A 14,116-nucleotide genomic window follows, 5' to 3' on the forward strand; every position below is an offset into this window, starting at 1 on the left:
ATGTTCTTCCTCTGCTTCTTCTATGGGATTGCTGAACCTCCTTTTTGTTTGATCCACATGTTTGCGGCAGATTTGTCCATTGGTAAGTTTAACTACCAGAATCCTATTTCCCTCTTTGGCAACCACAGTGCCTGCGAGCCATTTGGGCCCTGCAGCGTAGTTGAGGACAAAAACAGGATCATTTACATCAATACATCGCGCCTCGCATTCCTGTCATGGTAGTCATATTGTGACTGGCGCCTGCTCTCGACAATTTCTTTCATGGTGGGGTGTATAAGGGATAATCGGGTTTTGAGCGTCCTTTTCATTAGTAGCTCTGCGGATGGAACCCCTGTGAGCGAGTGTGGTCGGGATCTATTGGCCAACAGGAGGCGTGATAAGCGGGTTTGTAGGGAACCCCCTTGGATTCTGAGCATCCCCTGTTTGATTATCTGCACTGCTCGTTCTGCCTGGCCATTTGAGGCTGGCTTGAACGGTGCCGTTCTAACATGGTTAATTCCATTGCCTGCCATGAAGTCCTGGAATTCAGTGCTTGTGAAGCACGGGCCATTGTCGCTGACCAAGATGTCCGGTAGACCGTGGGCGGCGAACATTGCCCGTAGACTTTCTACCGTGGCAGAGGATGTGCTTGAATTTAAAATGTCACACTCGATCCATTTGGAGTAGGCGTCTACTACAACCAAAAACATTTTTCCCATGAAAGGACCTGCGTAGTCCACATGGATGCGTGACCAAGGCTTGGCGGGCCATGGCCAGGGGCTAAGGGGGGCTTCCCTGGGCGCATGGCCCAGCTGGGCACACGTGTTGCACCTGCGAACACAAAGTTCCAGATCTGCGTCTATCCCTGGCCACCAAACGTGTGACCTGGCAATTGCCTTCATCGTGACAATGCCCGGGTGCCCATTGTGGAGTTCTCTGATGAACACCTCTCTGCCCATCTGGGGCATGACTACGCGGTTTTCCCACAGTAGGCAATCGGCCTGAATCGAGAGTTCGTCCTTGCGCCTGTGAAATGGTTTAAATTTCTCTCGGCATGCCCTGTACGTGGCTGCCCAGTCCCCATTCAGGACACATTTCTTGACTAGAGACAATAGCGGGTCTCTATTTGTCCAGACTTTATTCTGACGGGCTGTCACGGGTGAGCCTTCGCTTCCGAAAGCTTCAACAGCCATGACCATCTCAGCACCATGTTCAGTAGCCCCCTCAGTGGTGGCTAGTGGGAGCCTGCTGAGTGCATCGGCTCAGTTTTCGGTGCCCGGTCTATGCCGAATTGTGTAGTCATAGGCAGCTAACGTGAGTGCCCACCTCTGTATGCGGGCCGATGCGTTTGCATTTATGGCCTTGTTGTCGGCCAAAAGGGACGTTAGGGGTTTGTGATCTGTCTCCAGCTCAAATTTCCTGCCAAACAGGTACTGGTGCATTTTCTTTACCGCATATACACATGCGAGCGCCTCCTTTTCTACCATCCCGTAGCCCCTTTCTGCCTGGGACAGACTCCTGGAGGCATAAGCTACCGGCTGTAACTGACCCTTGGCATTGACATGCTGCAACACACACCCGACACCATAGGACGACGCATCGCATGTTAACACAAGTTTCTTACATGGGTCATATAGTGTTAACAGATTGTTGGAACATAACAATTTGCGTGCTCTATTAAAAGCCCTTTCCTGGCTGTCCCCCCAGACCCATTCGCGACCTTTGCGTAGGAGCACGTGTAGCGGCTCTAGCAGCGTGCTCAATTTGGGAAGGAAGTTACCAAAATAGTTCAGGAGCCCCAGGAATGAACGCAGCTCCGTCGTGTTACGGGGTCTGGGTGCTCTCTGGATCGCTTCCGTCTTGGACACAGTAGGTCTGATCCCGTCTGCTGCTACCCTCATCCCCAGGAATTCTACCTCTGGAGCTAGGAAGACGCACTTCGCCTTTTTCAGTCGCAGACCTACCCGGTCCAGTCTGCGTAGCACCTGCTCCAGGTTGTGGAGGTGTTCTTCAGTATCGCAACCCGTGATGAGGATGTCGTCTTGAAAAACCACCGTCCTTGGAATTGACTTGAGGAGGCTTTCCATGTTTTGTTGAAAGATCGCGGCGGCCGAGCGAATCCCGAACGGACATCTGTTGTACTCAAACAACCCCTTGTGTGTCGTGATGGTGGTCAGCTTCTTCGACTCACTCGCCAGCTCCTGGGTCATGTAAGCTGAGGTCAGGTCCAATTTTGAAAAAAGTTTGCCACCGGATAGCGTCGCAAAGAGGTCCTCCGCTCTCGGTAGCAGGTACTGGTCTTGGAGTGACACCCGATTGATGGTGGCCTTGTAATCACCACATATCCTGACCGACCCATCCGCCTTGAGCACCGGCACAATCGGGCTCGCCCAGTCACTGAATTCGACTGGCGAGATGATGCCTTCCCTCAGCAGGCGGTCCAATTCGCCTTCTATCTTTTCCCGCATCATGTACGGCACCGCTCTGGCCTTGTGGTGTACTGGTCTGGCGACCGGGTTTATGTGAATCACTACCTTGGCCCCCATGAAAGTGCCAATGCCGGGTTGAAATAATGAGTCAAATTTGTCCAGGATCTGTGAGCATGATACTCGCTCCACAGAGGAAATTGCATTGACATCGCCCCATTTCCAGTTCATGACAGCAAGCCAACTCCTCCCCAGTAGTGCGGGACCATCCCCCGGGACAACCCAGAGTGGCAACCTGTTCTCCGAATCTTTGTGGGTCACGACTACCGTGGCGCTGCCTCGCACCGGAATGATCTGCTTTGTGTAAGTCTGTAGCTGTGCGTCAATCGGCGATAATTTTGGCCTCCTGGCCTTGGATGCCCACAACTTTTCAAACTGTTTGATACCCATCAGGGACTGGCTGGCCCCTGTGTCTAGCTCCATTGATACTGGGATGCCATTGAGGAGCACTTTCATCATTATCGGTGGCGTCCTGGTGTATGAACTGTATACGTGCTCCACATGAACTCGCTGAACTTCAGCTTCCAGCGATTTCCCCCAGCGTTCATTTCTGCAATTTCTGCAGGTATTTTGCTCATCTCTGCAAACTCCGACTGAGTGTATGCCTCCACGCCTCCAGCATGGGTTGCGGTTTGAAACAAAAGGTCCCTTGCCAGTCGACCGTTCCTGACTGCCCCTGTTATTGTCCTTGAGTGCACCATTAACAGGTGTTGATGGCCCCATTACTGGTCGCATTGTCCCTTGCAATGACGTGAATCGCTGTTCAGCTTGCCATTGTCTCTGTCGAACTCCCCCTCTGGGTTCAACTACATGTTGGGGCATGCCCGACTGCCCTTGTCTGCCTGGAGAACTGTGTGCTGCTTTAACAATGTTGAATCTCTGTCCCAACCATTCCTTAACACAGTACCTCTCGTCTGTTCTGCTAGTGGCCATGCTCGCGTGGTTTAAATCCCAGTTTCTTGTCGCCATTGATACGTCCTTACTACACAGTATAAATGCACACGAGGCCCATGCTTGAGAGAAGGTCAGTCTGTGACCTGTCCTTTATTCCTTAGCACTCAAGTGATGAAGGTGGGTGGAGCTTCCCCTTTTATACCTGAAGGTCCAGGTTAGGAGTGTCTCCCACCTAGTGGTCAGTGTTCTCACGGTGTACAACTTAGGTCAGTTTATACATGGGTTACAATGCTGGTTGAATACATGACAACTTTGAAGACCAACATTTTGCCAGGAGTTGTCATGTACGGCAGGATTTCTGTTGTACTTCGACTAACTTGAATAAGACCAATCTAGCACAAACAACACCTTTAACAGCAAATGTCCTAAGGCGCTTCATAGGAGCGTTATCAAACAGAATTTTACACCGAGCCACATAGAGATATTAGGATAGGTGACCAAAAGCTTGGTCAAAGAGCAAGGTTTGAGGACCGTCTTGAAAGAGGGTAGAGAAGTTTAGGGAGGGATTCCAGAGCTTCGGGCCCAGATGATTAAAATCGGGGGATGCACAGGGCCTGAATTAGAGGAGCGCCAATATCTTGTGGGGGAGGGTTGTGGGGCTGGAGGAGATTACAGAGATAGGGAGGGGCGAGGGCCATGGAGGGATTTGAAAACAAGGATGTGAATTTTGAAATCGAGGCATTGCTTAATCGGGAGCCAATATAGGTCAGCGAGCACAAGGGTTGATGGGTGAGTGGGACTCGGTGCGAGTTAGGACACGGGTCAGCGAGCACAGGGGGTGATGGGTGAGCGGGACTCGGTGCGAGTTAGGACACGGGACAGCGAGCACAAGGGTTGATGGGTGAGCGGGACTCGGTGCGAGTTAGGACACGGGGCAGTGAGCACAGGGGGTGATGGGTGAGTGGGATTCGGTGCGAGTTAGGACATGGGTCAGCGAGCACAGGGGGTGATGGGTCAGCGGGACTCGGTGCGAGTTAGGACATGGGTCAGCGAGCACAGGGGGCGATGGGTGAGCGGGACTCGGTGCGAGTTAGGACATGGGGCAGTGAGCACAGGGGGTGATGGGTGAGCGGGACTCGGTGCGAGTTAGGACACGGGTCAGCGAGCACAGGGGGCGATGGGTGAGCGGAACTCGGTGTGAGTTAGGACATGAGCTTTAGATCACCTCTAGTTTACGTAAGGTAGAATGTGGGAGGCCTGCCAGGAGTGTTTTGGAATAGTCAAGTTTGGAGGTAACAAAGGCATGGATGAGGGCTTCAGCAGCGGATGAGCTGTGAGAGTGGGGTTGGGCAGGGCTTTAAGGAGGCGGTTGGCAGTGGAGGAACGAAGCCAAGGGATATCTTTACATTCCAGGGTGGCCCTGGAGCAGTGAGTGCAGGACCTGATGGTGCTTAATGAGGTCCAGCCAGATGTGCCGCTGAACGGCTGAACCAGTTGTCGTCATCATAGGCGGTCCCTCGAATTGAGGATGACTTGCTTCCAGGCCAAAAAAGGATGAGTTCACAGGTGTTTCAATGAAGGACCTAATATTCCGGATCCCGAACTACATCCTGAAGGGTGGAAGATGCCTGTGGGTGGATTGTTTTAACGTGGGGTGACCGTTGCACACCAGCCACCACACGGGGCTTGACAGAGCGAGGTCTTGGTCCAGTGGCAAGGGTTAACCAGGACGACTGGAGACCAGCTCTGCTGCACAGACCTAGTGCGCTCACATATCGCAGTGTGGGCTGGGCCCGTGCTGCCCCTGGGCCCTCGCCTCTCCTGGGCCCCGATCACGTCCCTCCACAATCTCTCGCCGCTCCTTCGCCCCGACCTCGCCGCTCCTGCTGTACCTGCCCACGCTCAAATCACCGACCTGGACCTTGATGACGTCACTCTTCGCTGATGACGTCACTCTTCGCTGCCGTCGCCCTCTTGCACCGGCTCGCGCTGCTCGCTGTTGCGCAGTCGTGTCCCGTACACGGTGACGTTGGTGTCTCTCCGACTTTCGGGAGTGGCGATGGGGGCTGTCCCAGGAAGGGAGTCGCCAGGGTGGGAGACTGTCAGGTTTATTATTGGGAGACAAGAGCATCAAAAGGTGGAGCGGAGGGTGCGATTGAGGAGATTGACAGCTGCAAGCGGAGGGCTAAAGGCCCGAGAGTTGAGGGAGGGTGAAAGTTCCACCTCCAGTGACTGCTGCCGCCAAGCCACATATTTCCCAATGCTTGCTCAAGGCTCATTTTGCCACATTTGTAACTCCTGTTTTTCACAGTCCGGACGGTCGGAGGACGCTGCTGTCACTCGCCGATTGTGCTGGACGGAAATTCCTTCGGGGCAGTGATGGGATTGGGAATCATTGACCCGCGTCATGTCGGCCTTGCTCGCTCGCGGGTCATTCCAGGACAGCATCGTATTGGCAAATGTACACAGCAGGGCTGCAGCGATTCCCGGCCTGTTGTTGGGCTTATTGACGTGTGCTGCTTTGTGGAGGAAGTCGGTGAAAGGGCAAACTAAAAGATAACTTGGGTTTCTACAGCGCCCATCGTGACCACCGGACATCCCAAAGCACTTTACTTTTGAAGTGTAGACACTGTTGTAATGTACGAAACACAGCAGCTAATTGCGCACAGCAAGCTCCCAAAAACAGCAATGTGATAATGACCAGGTCATCTATTTTTTTGTTATGTTGATTGAGGGATAAATATTGGCCCCAGGACACTCCCTCAGTACTGCCCCTCCGACAGTGCGGCGCTCCCTCAGTACTGCCCCTCCGACAGTGCGGCGCTCCCTCAGTACTGCCCCTCCGACAGTGCAGCGCTCCCTCAGTACTGCCCCTCCGACAGTGCGGCGCTCCCTCAGTACTGCCCCTCCGACAGTGCAGCGCTCCCTCAGTACTGCCCCTCCGACAGTGCGGCGCTCCCTCAGCACTGCCCCTACGACAGTGCGGCGCTCCCTCAATACTGCCCCTCCGACAGTGCGGCGCTCCCTCAGCACTGCCCCTCCGACAGTGCTGCGCTCCCTCAGTACTGCCCCTCTGACAGTGCGACACTCCCTCAGTACTGCCCCTCCGACACTCCCTCAATACTGCCCCTCCGACAGTGCAGCACTCCCTCAGCACTGCCCCTCCGACAGTGCTGCGCTCCCTCAATACTGCCCCTCCGACAGTGCGGCGCTCCCTCAGCACTGCCCCTACGACAGTGCGGCGCTCCCTCAATACTGCCCCTCCGACAGTGCAGCACTCCCTCAGCACTGCCCCTCTGACAGTGCAGCGCTCCCTCAGTACTGCACTGGGAGTGTCAGCCTAGATTTTTGTGCTCAAGTTTCTGGAGTGGGACTTGAACCCACAACCTTCTGACTCAGAGGCGAGAGTGCTGCCCACTGAGCCCCGGCTGACACTGGTGTAAAACATTGTGGGCAGCATTGGTAAAACTGGTGATGATAAATGTCTTTGTCAAAGCCGCTGGTCAAAGTACCTGTTTGTCTCGCCTTTACTTGAAGTTGTTTGTTCATTCTGCCTCTTTACAGTTTGAGGCAATTATGGTTTGCACAAGACATTTTGTTCCTTTTCAAACAGACCATTCGGCCCAACCAGTCCATGCCGGTGTTTATGCTCCACTCGAGCCTCCTCCCGTCTTTCCTCATCTAAATCTATCGGCATAACCCTCTGTTCCCTTCTCCCCCATATACTTGTCCAGCCTCCCCTTAAATACATCGATACTATTCCCCTCAACCCCTCCCTGTGGCAGAGAGTTCCACATTCTCACCCCGCTCTGGGTAAAGAAGTTTCTCCTGAATTCCACATTGGGTTTCTTGGTGACTATCTTATATTGATGGCCTCTAGTTATGCTCTTCCCCACAAGTGGAAACACTCTCTCTGTATCCACTCTATCCAAACCTTTCATCATTTTAAAGACCTCTATTAGGTCACCCCTCAGACTTCTCTCTTCGCGACTTTTAGTTTTTTGTGTATTTGTATCCGTGTATTTGTTTATCTGTGTTGAAATATGCCGATCCTTATTCTGGAGGATATTTATTTGTATTCTTGCATTACTTTGTGCTTTTCAAGGTGAGGAGTGACGGGACCGGGGTATGGAGCACTTTCTAATTTGGGAATCATAGAATCATAGAGACTTACGGCAAGGAAGGAGGCCATTCGGCCCATCGTGTCCGTGCCGGCCGACAAAGAGCTACCCAGCCTAATCCCACTTTCCCGCTCTCGGTCCGTAGCCCTGTAGGTTACGGCACTTCAGGAGCACATCCAAGTACTTTTTAAATGTGGTGAGGGTTTCTGCCTCTACCACCCTTTCAGGACGTGAGTTCCAGACCCCCACCACCCTCTGGGTGAAGAAAGTATCTCTCAGCTCCCCTCTAACCCTCCCCCCAATTACTTTAAATCTACGTCCCCTGGTTATTGACCCCTCTGCTAAAGGAAACAGGTCCTTCCTATCCACTCTATCCAGGCCCCTCATAATTTTATACACCTCAATTAAATCTCCCCTCAGCCTCCTCTGTTCAGTCTGAGATGCATTCGTGGGTCAGGCATAGTAGTGTTTTGAGGTTATGATACTCAATAAAATTAATACAATGTTGTCCGCACCCAGTTAAATGTGTGCCAGAGGGGAAGTTTGAATGAACTTCTGTCATTGGAGAAGTATTTTAGCAAACTAGCAAACTTTCTTTTTTCCATTTGTTTGTGAAACGTGAAAACCGAAGCACAAGATCCGTTGTGATATATCGCGGTGCAGACATATGTTCTGAGTTCTGTGTGAGGAGGGTTCTCTGCGGGCGGCTCGCTCCTGAAGCCGCCCGTTGTTTTGTTTGACTGCAGCCCTTGTTGTTAACGGAGTCGAGGAAGACTTGCTTCCACTCTCAAAGTGAGTTCTCAGGTGGCTGAACAGTCCAATACGGGAATTACAGTCTCTGTCACAGGTGGGACAGACAGTGGTTGAGGGAAAGGGAGGGTGGGACTGGTTTGCCGCACGCTCCTTCCGCTGCCTGCGCTTGGTTTCTGCATGCTCTCGGCGACGAGACTCGAGGTGCTCAGCGCCCTCCCGGATGCACTTCCTCCACTTAGGGCGGTCTTTGGCCAGGGACTCCCAGGTGTCGGTGGGGATGTTGCACTTTATCAGAGAGGCTTTGAGGGTGTCCTTGAAACGTTTTCTCTGCCGACCTGGGGCTCGCTTGCTGTGAAGAAGTTCTGAGTAGAGCGTTTGCTTTGAGAGTCTCGTGTTGGGCATGCGGACAATGTGGCCCGCCCAGCGGAGCTGGTCGAGTGTGGTCAGTGCTTCGATGCTGGGGATGTTGGCCTGGTCGAGGACGCTAATGTTGGTGTACTTTCACAGGGACTAACTCGAGCATTTCCTGTTCTTTTTTTCTTCCAGGAACGTGCGTGAAGTGCAGCAAAGCGGTGTATGGAGCACAGCAGGCCTGCCAGGCTATGGGAAACCTATACCACGATGCCTGCTTCACATGCAGTGCCTGCAGTGAGTGATACTTCGCCAGCGATGCTCGCTTGCTTTGTGTTCTTGGTTCGCGGGATGTGGCGGTTCGCGGGATGTGGCTGTTATGGAGATAGGTCGCAGATCAGCCCTGATCTCGCTGAACGGGTGGGCAGGCTCAAGGGGCTGAATGGCCTCCTCCCGATCCTGTGTTCCTGTTTCAGAGGGCAGTTGAGAGTCAACCACATTGCTATGAGGTGGGTCTTTAATGACGGGGCCTCGGTTCAGCATCTCAGCCAAAAGACGGCACCTCCAACAGTGCGGCACTCCCTCAGTGCTGCTCCTCCGACAATGCGGTGCTCCTTCAATACTGTACCACCGACGGTGCGGCACTCCCTCAGTACTGCCCTTCCGACAGTGCAGCGCTCCCTCAGTACTGCCCCTCCGACAGTGCAGCGCACCCTCAGTACTGCACTGGGAGTGTCAGCCTAGACTTTTTATGTGCTCAAGATAAGGTTGAGAGGAGACCTCATTGAGGTGTACAAAATATTGAGGGGCCTGGATAGTAAGGGCCTATTTCCATTGGGTGCATTGTTTTCAGGAGGTTGGTGGAAGGTTGAGAGGGGATTTGAGGGGGGGCTTCTTTACGCAGAGGGTTGTGGGTATCTGGAACTCGCTGCCTGGAAGAGTGGTGGATGCAAAAGATCCCATGGCACTATTTTGAAGAAGAGCAGGGGAGTTCTCCCCGGTGTCCTGGGGCCAATATTTATCCCTCAACCAACATCACTGAAACAGATTATCTGGTCATTATCACATTGCTGTGTGTGGGAGCTTGCTGTGCGCAAATTGGCTCCCGGGTTTCCCACATTACAACAGTGACTACACTCGAAAAAGTACTTCATTGGCTGTAAAGTGCTTTGTGACATCCGCTTGTCCTGAAAGGCGCTATAGAAATGCAAGACTTTTTGTTTCATTTCATAAGGTCAGGTAATTGTGATGTTGAGGGAGAGCGATGGGTGTGATTTATGATGCAGAGATGGATTTGACATCTGGAGGATTAGAGCATGTTGGTGATGATGGGTGCAGGAGATCAGGTCGGCTGTCTGGGGGATTATTTGGTGTGAGGAAGCTGGTTTTGTTGGTGTGGCTGTACTAAATCCTGAATGGAATAATTGTCCGCTGACTAATGCATGAGCTGGTCTGGTGATTTTTTTTTTTGAGTTCGTACGAAGTTAACTTTCTCCTGAAAGGCTCAACACATTTGATTATTCCCGTAAGAGCAGCAGAATTCTATTTATAAAACTCTGATTTAACACGACGCCTTTGTGCAGCAGCCCGGGCTCTGGGTTCGATGTGCTGAAGGGTATGGCACTAAAGGAAAGGCAGTGTTGGTTTTAGTCTCTGAGTGTTATATTTACACAGCTCCCACTCTGAGCGTAAACAGGCACACACTGACTTGCTTCAGTAGAAAGAAAAGGAAGACTTGCATTTATATAGAGCGGTTCAGGACCACCGGACGTCTCAACGCTCTTTCCAACCGGAGTGCAGTCATTGTTGTAATGTGGGAAACGCAGCAGCCAATTTGCGCACAGCAAGCTCCCACACACAGCAATTTGATAATGATCAGAAAATCTGTTTTAATGATGTTGGTTGAAGGATAAATAATGGCCCCAGGACACCGGGGAGAACTCCCCTGCTCTTCTTCAAAATAGTGACCATGGGATCTTTTACATCCACCTGAGAGAGCAGACGGGGCCTCGGTTTAATGTCTCATCCAAATGACGGCATCTCCGACAGTGCGGCGCTCCCTCAGTACTGCCCCTCCGACAGTGCGGCACTCCCTCAGTACTGCCCCTCCGACAGTGCGGCACTCCCTCAGCACTGCCCCTCCGACAGTGCGCCGCTCCCTCAGTATTGCCCCTCCGACAGTGCGGCACTCCCTCACTATTGCCCCTCCGACAGTGCAGCGTTCCCTCCGTACTGCCCCTCCGACAGTGCGGCGCTCTTTCAGTACTGCCCCTCCGACAGTGCGCCTCTCCCTAAGTACTGCCCCTCCGACAGTGCGCCTCTCCCTAAGTACTGCCCCTCTGACAGTGCGCCTCTCCCTAAGTACTGCCCCTCTGACAGTGCGGCACTTCCTCAGTACTGCCCCTCCGACAGTGTGGCACTCCCTCAGTACTGCCCCTCCGACAGTGCAGCATTCCCTCAGTACTGCCCCTCCGACAGTGCGGCACTCCCTCAGTACTGCCCCTCCGACAGTGCGGCACTTCCTCAGTACTGCCCCTCCGACAGTGTGGCACTCCCTCAGTACTGCCCCTCCGACAGTGCGGCACTCCCTCAGTACTGCCCCTCCGACAGTGCGGCACTCCCTCAGTACTGCCCCTCCGACAGTGCGGCACTCCCTCAGTACTGCACTGATGTTTGAACTTAGATTTTTGAGCTCGAGTCCCTGGAGTGGGACTTGAACCCACAACCTTCTGACTCTGAGGCGAGGGTGCTGCCCATTGAGCCACGGCTGGCACTGCGTGAGTGCAGGCCGATGATGGACATTGGTGTTCTGTAGTTCTGCGCTTGCTGTGTGGAGCGGCTCGGTGGTGACCATCATGGACAGGAGTGTTGAGGACTATTGGCGTATTAACTAATGGCTCGTCTACTTATTACACTCCTTCGTACGCTTGGCTTATTGTACTGCATCGTCCCAAATCCGGAATCCTCTGGACCGAGGCCGTTCCGGATTCCGCGTTTTTCCGTACTTTGGATCGTCTTCCTGACGTCATGAATCCGGAAACACTCGAACCCAGGTTTGGGAATTTACAGATTTCTGAACGGCAGAAAGTGGGGCATTTATTGGTGGTGTCATCGGCGGCCGGTGAGGGGGCCCCGAGGTTCGGGGCAGCGGGGGAAGGGCAGCGGCGGGGGAAGGGCAGCGGCGGGGCCCTGGGGTCCGGTCAGTGGGTCCGGATTCCGGAACATTTTACGGATTCCGGAACTCTGGATTTTGGACGCTTTCCCATCCACTGAATCAAGATCTTGTGGATTATAAGCCGAGACATTCACTAGTTGGTCCTGGCGGTAAATAGCCCACGGACAAACGTATTTCTTTATTCACGGGATGCGGGCATCGCTGGTCTGTCCAGCGTTTATTGCCCTCGAGAAGGTGGGGAGCCGCTGCCTTAATTGCAATGCAGTGGCTTGCCAGGTCTTTCCACGGGTACAGTAGCCCAGTGGCATGTCACTGGGCCAGTAATCCCGAGACCTGGACTCATGATCCAGGGATCGTGAGTTCAAATCCCACCACGGCAGCTGCGGAAATTTAAATTCAGTTAATTAACTAAATCTTCAGTAAAAAAAAAACCTCGTGTCAGTAATGGTGGCCATGAAACTACTGGATAAGAACATAAGAAATAGGAGCAGGAGTCGGCCATACGGCCCCTCGAGCCTGCTCCGCCATTCAATAAGGTCATGGCTGAACTGATCATGGACTTAGCTCCACAACCCCGCCCACTCCCCATAACCCTTCACTCCCTTATCGCTCAAAAATCTGTCTATCTCCGCCTTAAATATATTCAATGTCCCAGCTTCCACAGCTCTCTGGGGCAGAGAATTCCACAGATTTACAACCCTCTGAGAGAAGAAATTCCTCCTCATCTCAGTTTTAAAATGGGCGGCCCCTTATTCTGAGACTATGCCCTCGAGTTTTAGTTTCCCCTATGAGTGGAAACATCCTCTCTGCATCCACCTTGTCGAGCCCCCTCATTATCTTGTATGCTTCGATAAGATCACCTCTCATTCTTCAGATTGTCGTTAAAAACCCATCCAGACCCACGGTTGACTACTGCCCTCTGAAATGGCCCAGTGAGCCACTCGGTTAGGGGCAATTAGGGACGGGCACTAAATGCTGGCTTTGCCAGCTTTGCTCACATCCCGTGAATCAATTTAAAAAAAAAGGTTAAGTCTGGAGTCACATACCGGCCAGACCGGGTAAGGGCGGCAGATTTCCTTCCCTAAAGGGCATCAGTGACACAGACGGGTTTTTACGACAATCCGGTAGTTTCACAGTCACCATTACTGACACTAGCTTTTTAATCCAAATTTATTGAATTAACTGAATTTAAATTCCCCAGCTGCCCGTGGTGGGATATGAACCCATGTCTCCGGATCATGAGTGCAGGTCTCTGGGTTACTGGTCCAGTGACATCAGCACGAGGCTCCCGTCCCCTTCAGTGGCTGGTGGTAAAGCAGTCTCAGTCATGCTGTAATGTGCTTTAATCTTTTGAACACGGTGGTAATGTGTCTAAATATAACCAAGTGACTCGGATTTTTAGTGTTTCTGGTGCCACAATCTGTCCACCATCCACCTTGCTGCCCCTCGGAGACTGGATTATTATCCGTGATTCAGTGCATTGCTCTGAGCGTGTCTGGTCAGTGTCAGCCGTGGCTCAGTGGGCAGCACCCTCGCTTCGAAGTCAGGAGGTTGTGAGTTCGAGTCCCACTCCAGGAACTTGAGCACATAAATCTAGGCTGACACTCCCCGTGCAGTACTGAGGGAGCGCCGCACTGTCGGAGGGGCAGTACTGAGGGAGTGCCGCACTGTCGGAGGGGCAGTACTGAGGGAGTGGCACACTGTCGGAGGGGCAGTACTGAGGGAGCGCTGCACTGTCGGAGGGGCAGTACTGAGGGAGTGGCACACTGTCGGAGGGGCAGTACTGAGGGAGTGCCGCACTGTCGGAGGGGCAGTACTGAGGGAGTGCCGCACTGTCGGAGGGGCAGTACTGAGGGAGTGCCGCACTGTCGGAGGGGCAGTACTGAGGGAGTGCCGCACTGTCGGAGGGGCAGTACAGAGGGAGTGCCGCACTGTCGGAGGAGCAGTACTGAGGGAGTGCCGCACTGTCGGAGGGGCAGTACTGAGGGAGTGCCGCACTGTCGGAGGGGCAGTACTGAGGGAGTGCCGCACTGTCGGAGGGGCAGTACAGAGGGAGTGCCGCACTGTCGGAGGGGCAGTACTGAGGGAGTGCCGCACTGTCGGAGGGGCAGTACTGAGGGAGTGCCGCACTGTCGGAGGGGCAGTACTGAGGGAGCGCTGCACTGTCAGAGGGGCAGTCGTTTGGATGAGACGTTAAACCGAGGCCCCGTCTGCTCTCTCGGATGCACGTAAAAGATCCCACGGCACTATTTCGAAGAAGAGCAGCTGAGTTATCCCCGGTGTCCTGGGGCCAATATTTATCCCTGAAAAAACAGATTATATGGCCATTATCACATTGCTGTGTGTGGGAGCTTGCT

General features: G+C 53.2%; 1 protein-coding gene across 2 annotated transcripts in view; it reads left to right on the forward strand.

Annotated features, from left to right (window-relative positions):
- limd1a (LIM domains containing 1a) overlaps positions 1-14,116 on the forward strand; it is a 71,213-nt gene that overhangs the window by 28,325 nt on the left and 28,772 nt on the right. For both annotated transcript variants that reach the window (XR_011593294.1, XM_070880319.1), the window contains exon 2: positions 8,780-8,881. Coding sequence is in view for 1 of the 2 variants with exons in the window: in XM_070880319.1 (XP_070736420.1) it covers positions 8,780-8,881 (102 nt within the window). In the remaining variant the exon portion in view is untranslated. The remainder of the gene's footprint in view (positions 1-8,779; positions 8,882-14,116) is intronic.

The sequence above is a fragment of the Pristiophorus japonicus genome, chromosome 5 (assembly GCF_044704955.1).
Source record: "Pristiophorus japonicus isolate sPriJap1 chromosome 5, sPriJap1.hap1, whole genome shotgun sequence".
Classification (NCBI taxonomy): Eukaryota; Metazoa; Chordata; class Chondrichthyes; family Pristiophoridae; genus Pristiophorus; species Pristiophorus japonicus.